This window comes from Corvus hawaiiensis, chromosome 10 (genome assembly GCF_020740725.1).
Source record: "Corvus hawaiiensis isolate bCorHaw1 chromosome 10, bCorHaw1.pri.cur, whole genome shotgun sequence".
Classification (NCBI taxonomy): domain Eukaryota; kingdom Metazoa; phylum Chordata; class Aves; order Passeriformes; family Corvidae; genus Corvus; species Corvus hawaiiensis.
Window position 1 is genome coordinate 21,198,168 of NC_063222.1, and position 19,449 is coordinate 21,217,616.

A 19,449-nucleotide genomic window follows, 5' to 3' on the forward strand; every position below is an offset into this window, starting at 1 on the left:
TTGCCAAAGCCAGCATTAAATTGCCAAAATATTAGTGTTAGAAGCAATAGATACAGGCTTTAACACACCTGGCTAGGTCAAAGGAGCAGACACCACACAGCAAAACACACATGAAAAAGAGGAGGGAAGAGGAGAACCAATAAGGTTCCGAGGGAGAGAAGAAACCCAAACAAACCCATGATCAAGTCAAATAGCAGGAAATGATACTTCTCTCAGGTTGACCCAGGATATACACAGTGCAGTTACAGCATTTGTGCATCAGCAAAACAGAATGATTAGGACAGAACACACCTCATGGAAGTCACCACTGCAACAAAGGCTTGTATTTCAAATATATGCAGTAGAAGCTGCCACAATGTCAACACGCACAAAGACACTCACACAAAAACTCAGGTGCTTTGTGTTCTTAATTCTGGGTACAGCTCTCACCACTCTAAAAGCAGGTACAGAGAGAAATGCTCCAAGGATTCATACGAAGTTCCCCCCTTACCTCTCCATAGATTCTGAAAGTACCGGTATCCTCTTCAAGTTCAATGGTTGTAACTCCTGGAACCTTTCTGGCTTGTTGTATATTACTGCCATGAGTTCCTATAGCAAGTCCCATTAAATCTTCTCTGACTACAAACTCCTCATGAAATGCTGCAGCAAGCTGCTTTGTGCACTGAAGGGAAAACAAAGGAAGACTCATCCACATGCACTCACTGTAATGCACTGCTCTGAGCTCAGTTTCAAGCAACAAGAGCCACAAGCTGTGGCTTTACCTCCAAGTGTTTTGTAGCTTCCTCATTTCTTGACATCAGCATGAGTTTGGTGCGAATGCTGCGCAGGTGCATGTCACTGAGGATGTTCACTCTCTTCACTGTTGCTTCACTGGCAGACTACAGGAGAGAGGGAACCTAAGTTTTGGCTTTGTAAGCAAATACACATTTAAAGGGTAAATCAGGAACCTACTGAAACTAAGTCATAAACATGATCTCAATTTCTAGAGATTACATGAACCTTGTTCTTCCTCAAAACAAAGCACAAGAAATTCAGCAGCACCAACTACTTGTTCTCACTCACAACGCATTTTATATTAAAGACTTCGCTGCCGAATTACACAATAACCCTTTCCCCTTCATGTTGCCCCAATAAATCTTTCTACCATATACATGCTTGTCACCACACGAGTAAGAGAGTTAAGGAAATAATCAAGGACAACACAATCCTGCAGAGTGAGGTTCAAGTGGACAATATTAAGTAAATGGAGTTATGAAGAAAAACTAAAGCTGAGACAAGCCTATGCAGTAAGAACAGCACCACAGAAGCATCTAAAGTGAATAATTCCTTAATGCCTACACTGAACTGGTGCAGCTCTCCACGTGGAAACCCAGCTGTGGGTCAAACTGCACAGCGTAACACAGCACAAAGGGAAAGCCATTGCTCCAGAGTGGAGCAAGATGATTTACCTCTGAGCCACCTGCTAAAATCAGTGAAATAGAACTCAGCTGAGAATGCCAAAAGTCATACAAACAATGAGACCCAAAGCTGCTCCTAAATTTAGGTTGTATGCAAAGATTAAAAAGATCTGCTTATATTAAATCTCTCACAATTTACATAGCTTGACAAGTTAAACCATTTTCCTTACACACACAGAGCTGGCTATATACTTCCTATAAAAAATATACTGGGAATTCATGCAACATTTACATAGAAGCAATTACTTACCAGTATTATTAGTTGAGCAGTTTCAACATGATAAAAAATTCGACATGCTCCCACAGCTTTCTTGAAATCTTTATGTGCATTTTCATTAGCACACCTAAGGAGACAAAATGACTGTTATTTCAATAAGCTGCATCAAAACTGAACATGCAATAGCATAACAGACCCAAGAACATTTCAGTAGTTTATGGCAAGGACTGTTCACAAAGAGGGAAGTTCCCATTCTCTCTAACATGGTTCCAGAGCTTGTTTCCCTGTGGATTCTACAGCACTATGGTTATCTGGCAAGTCTCAGTAACAGGCCCACTGCGAAGTGAATCAACTGTACAGGCATGAAGTTCCCACCTGAGAACTTGCCTTCTGTCCTTACCCTGAAAGCTCAGCAGGGGTCCCAGGCAGCAGTTTCTAAATGAGCTACTGCAGCCATAACCACCCTTAAAGTTCTTCACGGACCTGTAAATCAGCCTCTAAAATAGAAGCCAAGTGGGTTTTTCTCCCCTTCCAATAAGTAAAAGCCTTCTTGAAGTGTGCAGAGCTACTCACGCATCTCTCAGGTCTTCAGGAACATCCACTGTGCATTTGAAGAAGGTGTTCTTTTTGACAGTTTTGTTCTGATTCACAGGTCGGAGTCGTTCGTAAGTGACAATTTCATTGTAAGTGGCATCACAAGCAGCGTATTCAATAACATAAAACTGCGAAAGAGTTTTTTTAAAAAATAGTAACTTCAGCAAGGAACAACAAAGACATAGTAACATTACTGGCATCAGCAAGGAAGCACAAAATATGAATATATAAACAAAACCCTAAAACTAAGTTGATATAATGATACATTTCTACACAAAGGAGCCTGGACATATTTCGGCACCTTTGTGCTCCCTCACTGAAGCCAAAACACTGTTATCAGCACAGTCTCAGTCCCCCACAACAGCACAACAGCAATCAATCAATTGGATCGATTTTTCTGATGCCCATCTCTCTTTCAAATACTTTCATTAGTTTAGTTCAGTTCAAGTTCCAAAACCCAAAGTGTTTACTGGAGCTCTAATTCTAGAAAATATTGAACAAAGAATAATTCTTCACAGAAATATCACTCTGCACCACTTTAAAACAAACAAACAAACAAACAAACAGACAAGGCAAATCCACTGATTCAATGGGCAAACTACCTGGGAATCATGTAATATCAAAATCAATATAAAAACTCAATCTTTTTGACACACACTGCCAAATTTAGGAAGGCAAGAGAACTAAGACTATTTAAATTACCAATAATCTACTCCTACACTTCTACCCAACACATACAAGTTTAAAGAAGCTTGTGTGCACAGTATCCCTGAAGCCTGGCTCTGTGTTAGGGATGCAACCTTCTCCTTCCCTCCCTTCCACCTGTATCCAATTTAGGGGTGCCACATTCACCTCTCCCTCCCTCAAAATTGGTATCTGTTTGTCTCAACACAATTTGCTTAAGTATCCAGAAAACACAAACCACTCTGGTCATGACACACTGTTTTCTAATTTCAAGTTTTAAGTTTAGTTTAAGTATCATCCTAATTATATAAAGCTGCTTTGAAATGTATCAATGTATCATTATTACCCCAACTAATAATAATGAACAATAAACACTAAACTACAACTAAATTTAAGAGATCTAACACTGTGTGCTATAAAAACTTAACTTCTATAGTTAAAGATAATTCTGGATATCAGAACAATCCCAAAGCAACAAATCATTAGACAAATGAGTTGTTTGTGAATTTCATATTAACTCTGAGGAAAAAATCTAAATATGGAATCATGTTAAAGACAGTACAAAGAAGCCAATACAAACTGTGAGGTTCTTTGCAGGGACAATTCCTTAAAATAACTGATTTGACAAGCTTACACTGGCCACTGAGGGTAAAAAACCATTTTTTTCCTGTAAAAACTAGAAAATTAGGAATTGGATAAAACTGAAATTAAAATCAGAATTAAAAATTTTACTTTTATGACTTTTTCAAAAAATTAGTAGCACAGCAAGGTAATGGATAGCAAAATTTCAAATTTCTGTGACATTTAAGAAAAGCATATGAGCCACAAATGACAAACTACCATTTAAATCAGTCTGTCTCCTTTTATCTTCTTTTCATAACAAGCTGCTTATTCGCAAGGGTCAAAACACAGAATCTTCCTTTGGTAGGTGTTTACTACCACCTTGTCCTTACAGAGCTCAACAGAAGTTGGTATTTGTTGAGTTTTTACACAATATTAGAAACTGGATAATTATTTTTTCTCAGTACTGTTTCCTTTAGTTTTAGGAGTCTGATACAGCAGAAGCATCAAAACACAGGACTCCTCCCACAATGAGGTTCAAATCTTTTGCTGTCTTTTCACAAAGTAAAGCTTTAATGAGACCAGGTCAAACGCTGCCACAGCTCTATACACTCAAGTGTCTGAATCTGCAATTTACTTGGCAGCTGCAAACCATTTATTTATGTAAAATAAAAACTTAACATATGTGAAAGCAAAACAAGCAGTGCCCTTCTACTACACTCAGTAAGAACACATACACAAAAACCAACCCACAGCCACACAGAGCAATAGCTACAGCAGGCTTAATTTGCAGACTATAAGCACGTTTTAACTGCAGGTGCTTTACTTCATATTTAGCACCAAATTCAATCCACAAAGCAGGTTTGTTAGAAGTCCTGTCCTTGTGCATGCCTTCAGTCCTTCACGCAATTAAACTGCTGATAATGGAAGTCACTTGCTCAGCTCTAAGGGCACAACCCTCTGCTGTGCAAGGCAGCAAAGGTCATTCCAAAGTGGTCTCAACTCAAAATTCTCTTTTCTCATGTTTTTTGTATTGGTAGTACTTTATTCAGAGTTTTTTCATGACAAAGAACTTCTATTGACTGTATTCAACATGAAAGCATGAAATCATTAAGTTTTAAAATAATTTACCTCTCCTTTCATCATTCGAACTTTTGCCAGCCACCAGCCACAAGGTTCTTGGTCATTTGCCCTAGAATAAACCTGAAAATGAAAGAATTTCTTAGAATAGTTGCCCAAAACTATGAAGTATCCTCAGGAAAGGAAACTCATTACTTTGATTTTAGGGACAAGTACAGAAAAAAACTCAGAAGTTAAACTAAATCACTGATGATACTACAATGAGCAGGGAGCAGAACATGCATATTTTGATTTCTAGATTTAGTACATCACTCCTATTAACACTCTCTCTGTAGAACATTGTAATTCACACAATTTCCTACGAGACTGTACCAGACATTTCATCTGGGTTAAAACTTGTTATCAGAGCAGCTTTATTTACATCTTCATATCAAAGATTCCAACACTTTACATTCCAGGTCAAAAAAGAAAACTGCCTAGATTTTGTGTCAGAATTAAAACCTTCTCTGCTATTTTAAGTTTTAGATTTTGAAAAATTTCCACTGGTAGTTTTGTGGGAAAACTGAAATGTCACAGCTTCACTGAAATTCTAATAAACCCATGTGTAGACACATGCTCCATTTTAAACCTTCAGCTTGGTAATGCCCTTACAACCCTCACCACTGCCTTGAGTGGACAATCAGTTACAGACCAGGACAGGTCATGAGCATTCACTCACCTCCACCTCATCTCCTTCACCGATTTCCTTCTTGATATCAGGGGGTGGTGGTAACCTGACCTCATTGAAGGGCACCTGGCGCTCTGGTTGCCAACTGGAAGTTGAAAAAGCATTACACATTAATTCTCAAACTTTCCTATCGTTTTCTGCATTTTAGTTTTGGAATTCTGAGTTTCACTAAAATTCATTCTTTCCATATAACCAGGCCTGTTTCCTTATTGCTAGAAAGCAAACCTTATAACCAAAGGAACAAAATAATCATGTCAAGACAAAATTCTCTGGGAAGATATTTAATGACAAAATTTTGAAATTAACTGAAAAATTTAACTAATGGCTTTCACAAAACCCCAGTGAAAGATATTATATGATGTACTTAACGCTCCTACTGCTCAAGTCATAGAGCCCATATACAGATATGAGCTCAGCTTTGCAGTCCACTATGGGGTTCACCCATTTCTCCTCCTCATAGTTAACATTTCAATTGCTTACCACCAAAGTTTTATGTATTCCAGGAAAATCTGACTCCGACCTTTAACAAAACTTTCCACCTGCAAACTTGCTGATGTTCCCCAGTAACATATCTTTATATCTGCCTATCAATACCAATTACTTCTAGGCATACAAAATAAAGGTTGACTTTCTTGTACAGCAAGACTATTTATTTTACTTTAGTTGGCTCTACAGAAGTATTTTATTTGTAGAACTGTATGTTTTCAGCGCATTTTATGAAGACTACTGGAGCAATTAAATCCACTGTGCTCCCCTGAAATTCCTTTTCCTTCTACTCTGTGAATGTCACAGAATGCCATCAGCTGTTCCTCGCTCTTAGTCAGAAATCCAACTAAAGACTCTACACAGCTTGACATAAAATCAGGGGAAAAAAGACCCTTCACAAAACCCCTATTAATTTAGAGTATCTGAGGGACTTTTAACGGTATCTGTCAAAGTATTGCAATGTCCACCATTTCTGCCCATCTGATTCACATTAGACACCAACAGAATCAGAACCAACCAACTTGCAACAGTAAGGATTACTGCAAGTCATTTGCTTTGCTTACTTATAACAACCTGCAGACAGAGCAGCCTAAATTAGTGGAACGAGTCTGAGCATAAGGAGCAAAGGGCACTTCTGCAACTTTCTAGGTAAGAAGATGGATACATTTACATGTTTGGTCTGAAAAGACAGCTTACACTCAAGTATCTCACTTAATAAAGATGTTACGTATCATACAGTTTTAATCTAGACATTATAATAAAATTTTTCTTTCAATTATAGTTTGAAAAAGAACAAAAACGCATGAAGATTATTACTGAGGTGCTGGAACACATTCAGAGAAGGGCTAGGATGCTGGTGAATGGTCTGGGGCATAGATCTGATGAGGAGCAGCTGAGGGAGCTGGGGGGGCTCAGCCTGGAGAAAAGGAAGCCCAGAGGGACCTGAAAAGAAATGGTGTCAAGTTGTGCCAGGGAGATTTAGGTTGATACTAGGAGAAATTTCTTCACTACAAAGGTGGTCAGACACTGGAATGGGCTACCCAAGGAGGTGGTGGAATCTCCATTCCCAGAGGTGTTCAAAGGCACACAGATGTGGCACTTGGCCACATGGTTTAGTGGTGAACATTGTGGTGCAGGACTAATAGCTGGATTTCATCTCAGAGGATCAAGCATAAGCCTTTCCAACCTTAAGGATTCTCTGACACGGATAGCTTTTGTTGAGGCTGGAAGGTATTTTGGCTACAAAATGTTAATCAAATCACATTCTATTTCTGAGAAATGGTGAAGGAGGCTGGCAAAAAAATTCAGTTGCAATTAAACTGCCCTCGTTGCAAATATAACGGTTACTAATCTCATGGTTTGGGTTTTTCCTTCCTCTCCCTGCCAGTGAAGGAAGTGCACAGTGGAAAAGGGCACAGAAGGCTCAGTTCCCAGAATATGAGTCCAAGTTTTGGTAGCAAAACTTTTTAAGTCCAGAATTGGAGCATCTCACTGGTGAGATGCAAAACAAGATGTTTTAAGAAATTACTTGTGATGGGCTACAAACTACCTACTAAGACAATCTGACAGAACTAATGCTTGAACTACAGGGTACCAATCACAATAAAGGGAGGTTCTTGCTTCTTACAACACAGAAGCCTCTCCTTCAATACAGCTGCTTCAAACTCCAATGAGCCTCTATGAAACTGCACCTCAAGATCCAATTTTCTATCTAACAGTAATAAAAGTTTCCAGTTCCTGAAGCTTCCGCATTCATTCCTTTGCCTCCTTAACCTCAGAAAATGTCTCTTAAAAGAATTAAGGCTACCTGCTCAGAGACTGCGTGTTGCTATGGCCACAAAATCATCATTAGCAGTCTGTGCTGGTACACTTAACTTTGGGAACCTTACAACAGCTGTAGATTAAGATTGGCTAACAGCAGAATGTGCAAAGTAACAGTTTAGACTGCCTATTGTGGGGTAGACAAGTGTATTTGCTAGTGATAATCACTATCACAACACTGATGCTCTCAGCGCAGGTCACTCTTGCCAACTTCGGTTCCACTAAAGCCCTGACGAATTTAACTCCATAAAAAGCATAAGAATTGATCAGATTTACGTCATAGAATAAATGGCTGTGTACACCCATCCTGATCAGATCTATTTTTAGTCAACAGAACACTCCACATATGCTGCAGCCCATCCTTTTTGAAACATGGCTGCTGCTGCCAGACTTTCTGTAAAACACATGGATGATATGGATACTAAATACTAGAAATGCGTTTGCCAACAATTCCACTCCTGCTGCAAACCCCTGGCACTTCCTTTAGCTTACGTGGTTTCTGATATGAAAGTATATACTTTGAATGCAAAGAGAAGTAATTACTTTTCTTTATAAAGTAATATGGATGTTGAAGATGAAACTGAAGATTTGTCACATCTTCTCAGACCATGGGTAAGATGAAGGGTTTAATTTTTTTTCTGTTTGTTGGGTTTTGGGGTGAGGGTATGAAAACCTAGGAGACAGATACAGCTTCCATAACCACCTCAGTGTTAGTATAAATCATGGTTGCCACCTCATCTTCTAACTGTTTTCATAAAATAAGGACTAGAAAACACAGGCTAGAAAGAAACAAACGCTGGGCTTTGCAGAGTAAACCCCAGGATTACTTATGTCCCCCCCCCAAAGGATTTACTTTTACACACATGTATATATGTACACACACATACACACCTGGGATTATAAACGCTGTTTATAAGGACACACTTGCACACTCCCTAGTATTACCTTTATTACCCAGCAATCTTTCTTGAAGAAAGGCTCAAAACTGATCTACAGGCTAGAGGTGACAAAGGTTACTAACAATTTTCACATCAAAAGCAGACACATTTTATAGGATCTCCACCTAGTAACTGGAAGGGAAACAGGAAAGAGTGCGTAGCTCACAGAGTATTTGGAATTAGCACTGGAATCTCCCAGGTAATCCACAGAGCTATCAGTCAGAATGCTGAACAACAGGTACTCATTTGTACTTTACTATCCCATGGATTATCCTTGGCTTGCCACAACGAGTTCCTAGCAGCACTGCTGTGTTTATATATTAAATGAAATGGGCCTCATGGATAATTCTTCTTCAAGATTTGCTACCAGATCTGCACTCTTTTCCACTCAACAGGTCTTTTGACTGGATATACATGTATATTTATCTTCCTAATAGTTAAAAGAAAAAAATCACCATCAGGATATTTTTACTTTTCTCTGGTTGAGAATAGTGAACAGCATTCCAGAGAGTAGACAAAGAATGGCTGATTTAAGTACTTTGGTATTTTCCACCTTTTTCTACTTTTGTGTAAGAGTATCAAGCCTGTGCCACTGATTCCTATGTTAATTAAATTTGGCTGCCACATCTATGGGCATCACTAAAGATATCAAAGAATGTACAGACTGATGTACAGGACTGTGTAACTGATGAGCTGAATCCTATACAGATTCAAGAAGGCAGTTCATGGAAGCTGAACAGAATAGTGAGCCTGTACTTCTAGAACTGTATCTAATGAAATCTGCTTCCTCTTAAAGGCAAAACAATTAAACAAAAAACATCAGCAGAAGCACAAAACTGAAATAACCTAATATTCAAATGATTATTTTAAAAAATAAAATACTTACTTGTTTTCAAATACAACTGTGAGGGAGTCCTCATGAACATCTTTGATAAACCCCTAAAACAAAAACATTTTTGTTACAAGAATGCATGTGAAATCAAAAAGGCACCAATTTCAATACAGCCTGAAACTGAGCCAAAACCACCACTAACACTGAGGTTCCAATTTAGGAAAGCTCCAAGACACACTCCCACTCTTTGCACGAGGTTGATGATATTCTTAGCTGCCTATTCCAAGACGTGCAGAGCACAGGGATTGCTCCCAATGACTGCTCAAATCTGACCAGCACATTTACAACTGAACTCCCTATCCAGAGTTTCTTACTTTACCCACAGCTGTGCACAGGTGTTTTACAGGAACAAAATGAGAGAGGTCCAGGCAAGAGCAGTTATTCAAATGGCTGTGCACAGCACTATTTGCTTCATTGGTGTTCTTCCCAACACAAACTGAATCCTAAACAACTGTCCCTCTGAGCAGTACAGCGGCCAGTTTGAATCACACTTGGCAGTAGAGGCTGCCACACAGCTAGTTATGGTATCGTCTTTCAGGTACTAAATTGGGACTGGATGAGGCCAAATGCCTGTAGGACCTCCCAGGAAAACAAAGAGAATACAGTATTTCATGGATTTTTTGTGCTTATATGTAGGGGGCATTGATTGTGCCAAAAACCTAAAGACAAAGATCAACCTCACTGAGTTATACCCATGTATCCATGCAAAAATTAGGCTGCTACATTTCTCTATTATGAAAGGTAGGCATGCTGAAAAAAATAATAGTAAAAAAAAAAAGATAAAAGGAACATTACTCCTGCCTTTGTTCCAGCCTGGTATTTCCCAAGTAGAGGTGGTCAAGGAGAACCCTGCAGTTCTTAAAGGAGTAAGAAAGCTGCATAGCTAGGTTAAGACAAGTTCCAGGAATCTGCTGAATGGATTATATCCCCTTAAGAAACTGCCAGCTGAGGAGGACGAAGAATATTTCAGCTGTGCAAGGAGCAACTAGCCCACTGAGGTATTATGTGTCAGCTCAGGGAAAGATAAATTTTGACACAGTAGATCCCTCCATGTAATGACAGACAGTAAAGGAGCCCACACTGACAGCTGGCTGCAAAGGGCCTATAAAAACAAATCTCCTTTTACCTGAGCTCATACTCGGTCAGTGCTCTGAAAGCATTTGCTCAAAACCTGCTTTTCTGCTCCCTGGGCTTCCCTCAAACCCATCTGTCAGCAACACAAAAGACTGGTTCTAGCCGAAAGCACACTGGTAACCCTCAACAAAGCAGGTCACCAGAAATCATCTTGTTGAACCACCTAGTGTGCTCCTAATAAAATAAGCCCTCTCAAAGGCCATCCTGCCACTGCAAGGGAAGGCAGGCAAATCTTCTTCTTTGAAAGGTAAGCAAGTGAAAAAGTTGACAGTAAAATACACCCAGAATCAGGGACTTTCAGTTTCAAGGAAACTGGATGGGAGTATAAAGTTATGTCTGTTTAAACATGTAAAGAGCATAAAAAATTTTACTGCCTAAAGCACGTGTAAGCCAGCAACAGAGATAAAGCAGAACTTCTCCCAAATTTATGCTACCAAGAGTTCCCTTCAAACATGCCCCAGCATGGGGACAAATTAACATGGCATACAGTGCACAAAACAGGAATTAACTCTGCTACAATTCATCCAAACTCTATACAGGGACAAAACATTGAAGTCACAGCACTGAGAATCAACTTCATGCAGTCCAGCATTCTGCTACATGACAACTTATCAAGAGACAACAGCATTTACAGGGAGAGATTAACTCCCTACCAGAGACAGCCATTTATCTGCATTCCAAGAGTCTGTGATTCCATACTAGTCTCTGCCTCATTATGCTGCTTTACTTCACTTATTTCATAGCTGAATCTGGTCTTCTGTTACTGTTGTGTTCTCACAGTACTCAACGTGTTTCTAAGGTCAGCTTATAGTAGCTAAAATTTTATTCTGCAGAACTGAATTCAGTTCTTTCCTTTGCTAAAAAGCACAACTTCAGAATCAAAAGAGATTCCAATTCAGGTACCATAAAACATCTGATTAACATTCAGAACTTAATGCTTGGTAGAGTTTAGAAAGTCATTAATCCACTGACTGCAGATTTCATTAATAAAACAAAAGAAGTGAAGAAAAGGAATCCAACTGCATTGACTTTTGAGGATTTAAGACAATTAGCCCATTACCAGGTGAAGTGTGGGATTCTGTGTAAGTTACACACAGGTTTAACAGTTGCAACCAATTTTCAAGCTAGGGTCCCACTGAAGAATGCCAAAGCTGAAGTGGAACAGTAATGCAGAGATGCGGCTCTCAGCAGCCCAACAGCTGACACTGCACAAACATCAGCTGCATAAACAGAAACCTGGGACAATTTTTAATAAAATCTAAAGTACAAATTCCAATAAAGAGTGTGTACATTTTACAACACCATGTGGGTTTCAGGAACTCCTTCACAGAAGGAAGTCTTTCAGTTCAAAGTGTGTATGCACACTGCTCTTCCCTCCCACAGGAGAATGTAATGCAGACTCACTGCTGGCAGACACGTAGGCAGCAACTGCCTTGGAATTACCTGCACAGCTTTTTCACTTGGTATTCCCAAACTCTTTCACTCCCTAGTATAATCAAGCATAACACCTATCAAGTATGCACTTCAGGTCACAATTGCACATACGTAAAGTATTAAATTATGTAATTATTACTTAATTTTATTGTTGTGAGGTCTGAAAAGTCTGATCAAAGTCTAACTGTACAATTACTTCCTACTATTATCAATTTCTCTACAGCTGTGGGGATGAAATCACATTTACAGCAACTGAAACACAGCAGTCTATGAGGTATTATGGACTGTATGGTCCATTTGTAATAGAACTAGAAATAATGATAACTCAATGTGACTTTCAAATAGTTTTCTAAGAAATTATTTCATTATTGTCAAGAAGGATGTCAAAAGTATCATTAGAACATTTTCTGAAAGCAAAACTTCCTGCATATGACTTTCCTACCTTCAACCCTGACTATACACATGATCAGCTGTATATACAACTTCCAGATAAAACCAGAAAGAGATTTCATGAGTGTCAGGATGAGATTTAGTGTAGTTTTTAAAGAAGTCATCATAGAGTCTATGATTATTAAATTAAATTTTAAAAAAAAAAAAAAAAAAAGGTTTTACCAAAAAAGTGTGACATTAAAGTATTTACTAACACAAACCAGACTTTTTACATGAAAAGTTATAGTAAATCCTATAAATTCACAAGAATTTCTCCAGAAGAGGTGTGATGAACATAAAACAGAAAACTAAATAACCTGAGTTTCAATTAGGGAGTTTTGGAGTTCTTTATTTGTGAGGTAACCTATATAAATAGATTTGCACTAATCATACCTGACACTGTATCAAAAACATTCTCTACTAAATTAAGTAATGATGCATCACCTTAACTTTTCCTCTAATGAACAAGGTCCTCCATTACTGAAATTTAATTTAGTAGTGTTGCCTAAGACAGGTAATGCCAGTATCTGAGTTTGAAGAGTACTATGTTCCTACATATCATTCCATGTACCTCCAGTGATGAGGCAGAGCTAACAGGAGACCACCAAATACATCATCAATAAACACAGTGGCAACAAAAAGAGTGAGGATTTGTAGTATCAGCAAGTAAGCTTACACATAACCTTTGTGTGTCTTTTATATGACACACAAATCTGTGGAGGGCAAGAGGGGAAGAAAAACTGACATGACTTCATCTTGCCAGACCTCTGATTTGGCCTGTCCAGATATTAGTGTCAGTCACTCCGTTTGTGCTGTGAGCTGGATCTCTGGCAGTCCATGTATGCCCTGGCTGGAGCAGCCCAGCTCAGGAGGACAGGGGACTGTACTGTACTACAGGCTATTAATGTCCTGCTGGCTCCACAGGCTCCTGGGTTCAGACCTGTCTCTGCCACTCACTTGGCAGGAGCCGGGCTCCCAACACCAGCACCTGCAGAGGGAGGGGATGGGAGAACCAGCCAGTCTCGCCCAGGGCTGGACAGGGTATGCAGGGTGAACAACGGGGCAGGAAACTCTCAACCAATCATTTGCACCAAAATCACTGCAGCCGAGACTTCCTCATTTCATAACAGACACCCACACACACTCTTTCCCTTTTACCTGGGTTTTGCCCATGGATTTAGGATTAGGATCTGCTGATAACATAAACGGATCAAGACTTACTGAAGTGCCCTTAGAGTGAACTGTATGTCTGTGTGTGTATATGCACACACAACTTTTTTTATTTTTAAATCCAGTTCTAGGCAAAGTCACAAAATCTGTAAAACAGGTAGACACAATCCAAGTTCCCTCTCTATCCTACTTTCTGTAAGTTTATCTGACCCCCAAGTAGGGTGGATCTAATCTAAAAATGAGGTGCTGTTAGTTTAGCTGCAAACTTTCTTTCCAGGGACAGCCACTGTGCTGGCTTTTGAGTCCTGCATACCTGCACACTAAAACTGTATTAAAATCACCTTACCCACTACTGGACCAATTTCAAACAGCAAACACTTCAGCATCTGGTACCATGGACTGTTTCTGAACCAGTGACATAAAGGCCAAGCAGCCTATATCCAATTACCAAGCCTTTCACTCCTTTTCAGATGCAAGAACCCTTAGTGTTTCTAACACTGAAACACAACTGTTTCATGTAACAAACACGTGAAATAATTATTACTAAATGATGATCATACTGAGCCCCCAAAGGAAAAAAAAAGGAAACTAAAGCAAACAAAGGAAACTTGTAAATAATCAAACCACTGGACAAGAAAGACTGAACTTGATATTATTTTCATTACAAGTGATTAGCTGCACTAATAATAGCAAGCAGCTGTGGCTTACTGCAAAACACAAACATTACAGGCAGGTATCAGGAAAGAAAAATATCCTGAACTATCACATCAGTTTTAGAAACCACAGTTTTATTTATGACATCACTGCTTATTTCCATCCACAATCACAATTACCACATGTAAATTCAAGGATACTTCTGACAGTTGTGCAAGAGCTTCAGCACTGAATCCCCTGGTTTGGGCTTACTCATGGAAGTCTCCATGACTCATTACTTACACTGCTTCATACGCATCCTCCAAAAGGGCTAAACTTCTGGAAGACACCTTCCACTGATCACGTGCCTCAGCAATCAGTAACTATTCCCTCTGGCATCTCCTTTCTATCAGCCTAAAAGGCTCAAGAAGCAGCTCATCAAGAGCAACAAAGACTACAGCTACTTCTTGCAAGACTCCACACAACTTTCAACTAACTGATCAGGAACAACTCTAAAATGTCTAAAATTTCCCACCCATATAGATGTAAGGCTAGATGTAATAAAAAAATGCTGAGAATTATAACAGTCGAGATCTTTAAAGAAAAAACAAAGGTCATTCCAGTTACAGTTTCCTGGTGTAGTAATTGGGTATGAAAAGTGCGTAAACTACACTACTAATGACAATTTCCTATTTTAATAGCCATCAAGCTAAAAACCACTCAGAGCAACTCAAGTTGTTTGCAAAGCCACCAATTAAAAATTGTAAGAAAAATTTTAAAAAATAATTATATTTTTATTGATGCATAAACTTTCTCTCCCAGAGTTGCTCATCAAGCTTTGGCTCTACATGTGGAGAAATGGTGTATGCTATTCACTCATAATTTTCTCCCCTTAGTAATATTTTGGCTTGTGTCTGCCTTGAGGCCGATGGCAACTCCTGCTACCAGCACTTTGCTTAGTCCTGTTACCAGAACAACTGCACCTCTTGAAAGAGGAACAGGCCAACAAGGAAGCACTTCAGAACCTGTAAATTAAGGCTGAGTTCCGTTTTAATTCATGGGGTTTTTTTCCTCTTGCATAATCTGAACAGCTACTACTGTAGAACTTAAAGAACACAAGGGCCTGCAGCACACCAGAGCCCATTTTCCAGCACGAAGTCCCTACAAGGAAGAACACAATGGATCTTCCAGTCGTTCAGATGCCACTGAAAGACTCAGAGGAATTGATTTCATGTTCAACTTATGTACCTTGGTCTTACTGTAAGGTCCAACTTATTTCAGGGAAGCTGACATGGGAAATCATGAATAATGTGAATCACCAGGCTCTTAATTTGCATATAAGTGTGCACATAAAGGCTGATGGAGACACTGAGTAAAACAGAAGTTTTTGTCTTGTTCTTCCAAGACCCTCCACAACTGGCAGGTCCAGAGGCAATGGCACAAATGGGAACATGGGAATATCTATATGAATGTCAGGAAACACTTTTTTTTTTTTTTCCCCACTGTGAGAGTGACTGAGCAGAAGCACAGGTTGGTTGGGAGGTTGTAGAGTCTGCATTCGCAGAGATATTCAAAAGCCATCTGGACATGGGCAACGGGCTTTAAGTGGCCCCACCTGAGCAGAGGTGTGGACCAGGTGAACTCCCACAGTCTCTGCCAGCCTCAGCCATCTGTGATACTGTGAATTACTTCATCATCTTAACGACACAGTGAAGCATCATCCTGAAAACACTGCAGGCAGGCCAAGACAAGGCTGGGAGTATTCAGCTTTCACTCTCTTCAACACATTCAGAAGCCAAAGAAATCCAGGTATTTTTGATCATTCCATACATTAAAAAAAGTCTGCTCTAATGTCCCAAAGACAAAAACTTTTCTGCCATCTAGTCCTCACCTAGAAAGCATCAACTTTTCTACTGTCAGGAAGCTCTCACAGCACCTTTAATATATGCAAACCCTTAACCAGTGGTTTTCAGCAACCCTGTCTGTTCTCCCCTGTTCCACAGCACAAACCTCCCCATTTTTCAGAAGCCCACAACCATTTTGAGCCCCCCCCACTGCCATCTGCTCTCCAAAGAGAACGGGTACTCAATATTGTGATATATACAAAGTCTTCTGAGCTGCAGGAAGTGGCTAAACACTGGCTCTGCTGTGTAATGGTTGAGAATATGGAATAAAATATACGGTAAATGCTGTCCTGCTCTCCAGATTACATTGCATCTTTAAAGCAAATGAAAAAACGAGAAATCACAAATTAGTTTGGTGATTTAGAAATACAAGTTTAAAATTAAAGAGATCATAAAATTTAAAAAGATCATAACATGCTTTCTCTTATAATTTTTTTTAAATTATCTTAGGATCTACCATAACTGTCCACTGATACATGAAAACTCAAAATGCTTTTCATGATGCATGAATTTTAATAAAGAACATTAATTTTCCATACTAATTAATTGCAACCATAGTGTATACATATCATGTATGTTCTACCTACTCTTATGAAGAATTCCCTGTAAAAACTGAAGAGCAATTATTAGAGGAACTAAAGAAACTACAGAGTACTATCCACCATGGTCATACCTCTAGTAAATAGTGAAAACCCACTGCAATGCTCCAATAGATTTAACCACTACATTTGTTCTACTGCAGGAAAGTTGCAGATCGCAGTAACAACTCATTAAAAGAAAATCTCTCACGTAATTGTTTACATAGCTTTTTTTATCTCTATTGGCATAGCAGGTTCTTTCTGATCTCATTTTCATGGGGTTATGTCGTGCTAATTAATCAGACTGGTCTAAGGGAAAACATCAAATCTCATCCCATCTTACAAATTCTGCTTTTTCTCTTCAGAAAACTTTTGCCACCTTCCATAGAACAGCTTAGAAAAGATGGGCATCTTGTCATTATGTTGCAATGATCAATGCTACTGGTGCCTAAAATAGGACACTTCCTAGAAGAGACTGACACACCTCTTTGCTTTAGGTCACTTTAAACAGCAAGTGACCTAGGAGTGTTACCTAGCTCCAAAACAAATGCAAAACCTCTGCCTTCCTCAAGAGTAAGACTCACAAAATGGAGTCACTGACACACACACTTCACTGCATTTAACTCACAAGAATAATCTTTTAAAATTGTGTTTGTTTAAATGATTTGGTTTGGGAAGTTTTTTTTTATGGGGGTTGTGTGTTTTTTCCCCCTCCACATTAAGAGTGGATTACTCTGAGTTGGGGCTTTGATTACTGTGCATCCAATCATTCTAACCTGCCTTCATCCACCATGAAGATGCCATCCCTGGACTTAATCCCCACTTCATTAATCTCAAAGCCATTATGTCATTTTTAATTAAAACTTCTGCTTTTTTAAATCACTGTTCACAGGGCTAAAACACATAATGGTGCTAATCCAAGTCTGATAATTCCCACTGACTTAGGAGAGATGTCATCCTTGCAGATTTTAGATCAAGTTTATTGTAGCAAATTCTGTGTACACGGGTCCCTTCAGTCCAAAAATTCAGCACACCTCATACCCCCATGTGTGTGAAATTCCTCTTACGCACAAGAACAACTGATCCATCATTTGGAAAGTTGTCCAAGACCACAAGGTATAAAATGGAAAGCTAAGAAAAGTGTTTCTAAATTCTGGGCTTCTTCATGGTCAGGGGGGAAAATCCATTCTATTTAGGAGTATCCTGTTCTAGATGAAAATGACTCTGATGTCCGTTTCTGCATGATACTTCAAGTTCAACCAAAAATTTACCTAATGTATAAAATATATTATCTACTGATTTTGGTAAAATTTTCAGAGGGTTTCTCACCAAGGGGATGCAGCTTCTCCCACTGCATTCTTTCCTCATAAGGATATCTCCCATTTGTCTTGGCCAGTCGAAAGAACTAACTCCTGAAGTCAGCTGGTTACAATCCCTTACACCCAACTGCCTCTACATACTGTACAATCACCACATGATTCCCAAGCCAAATCCACAGCTGCACACAGGAAATTCAGAAGGGAGGGAGAGGGAATTAAAAGGGACACCCTCACACCAAGTGCAGTATTGCCTGTACAATACCACACTGTGCATGTGGTTAGGCACAATAGCTAAAGAGAGTCCCGAGATTAAATCCTCCCAGAACACAGCCACGCTGCGTGCTCACAATACTGGCTGGAATCAGCCCTTCTGGAGAGGAAGACAGGAGCCTACTGCCATAAAAAGAGCTGGGATTCTTAAACATCTGAAGCCAGGCTTAGGGGAAAATGACTGACAGGCAACAGCTGAGAGTATTCTGCATTGATCCTGTACCATCCTGGCATTCCAGGGAGGGTGATGGTGAAAGAAGATTTCTGAAGGCATAAATAAACCCGAAATCTTAAAAAAAAAAAATATTTAAAATATTTAAAAATCATTATTATCGCCCCGGTTCACCCCATACCACCCAAAAGCCCCTGCATCTTCCAACACCAACCCCCCCACACACCCACCCACCCTTCCCAACAAGAAGGCTCAGGGAATCCCCGCGCAGCGCATCTGCTCCCCCCGGCCCCGCCGGGGCTCTGCCTTCCCCACACACGAACCTCCCCTGCGCGCAGCCCTCACCAGCCTCGTCACCGCCGCCCCCCCCGCCGCCGCCGCCCCGCTCCATCCCCGCCGCCCCCGGCCCCAAACCCCCCGCACCCCGGCACCTTCCCCGCTCACCGTCCCCTCCCCCGCCGCCCTTCGGCCCCGGCCCCGCCGGGCGCGGAGCCGCCCGCGCCGCCCCCGCCGCCGGTACCTTGTAGAAGGCCCCGTTGGAGCCGCGCACTTCCACCGTCAGCTCCTCCATGTTGGGGCCGCAAAGGACGCCGGGACGAGCTTCTAGAAACTGTCACCGCGGGGGGAGCGCGCGGCGCCCGCCCCCTCCGCCCCCCGCCCGCCGGGGCCGCGCCTCCGGCCCCTCCTGCTCCTCCGGGCGGGCCGGCAGCCGCCGGAGCGGAGCGGGGCGGGGCGGGGCGGGGCGGGCGCTGCGGGGAGGGCTCTCCGCTGCTGGCGGAGCGGGGCGTTTCCTGCGGGAAAGGCTCCCGGAAAGGGCTCGCCACCGTTACCTCTCCGCCCGCCGGCACGGGGCTGAGGGGGGAGCGCGGGGCGCGGGTGCGGGCACGGTGCGGGGCGGGCACGGTGCGGGGCGGGCCGTGCTTTGCAGTGAACGCCGCTCAAAAGGCCG

At 40.8% G+C, this 19,449-nt stretch overlaps 1 protein-coding gene across 2 annotated transcripts in view; it reads right to left on the reverse strand.

Moving 5' to 3' along the window:
• FXR1 (FMR1 autosomal homolog 1) overlaps nucleotides 1-19,127 on the reverse strand; it is a 33,100-nt gene extending 13,973 nt beyond the window's left edge. For both annotated transcript variants that reach the window (XM_048313885.1, XM_048313884.1), the window contains exons 1-8: nucleotides 19,021-19,127; nucleotides 9,452-9,504; nucleotides 5,312-5,405; nucleotides 4,645-4,716; nucleotides 2,248-2,396; nucleotides 1,708-1,801; nucleotides 762-878; nucleotides 491-661 (exon numbers count right to left, since the gene is read on the reverse strand). In XM_048313885.1, the coding sequence (XP_048169842.1) occupies nucleotides 491-661; nucleotides 762-878; nucleotides 1,708-1,801; nucleotides 2,248-2,396; nucleotides 4,645-4,716; nucleotides 5,312-5,405; nucleotides 9,452-9,504; nucleotides 19,021-19,071 (801 nt within the window). In that variant the 5' untranslated portion in view covers nucleotides 19,072-19,127. The remainder of the gene's footprint in view (nucleotides 1-490; nucleotides 662-761; nucleotides 879-1,707; nucleotides 1,802-2,247; nucleotides 2,397-4,644; nucleotides 4,717-5,311; nucleotides 5,406-9,451; nucleotides 9,505-19,020) is intronic.
• Nucleotides 19,128-19,449: the final 322 nt, after the last annotated feature.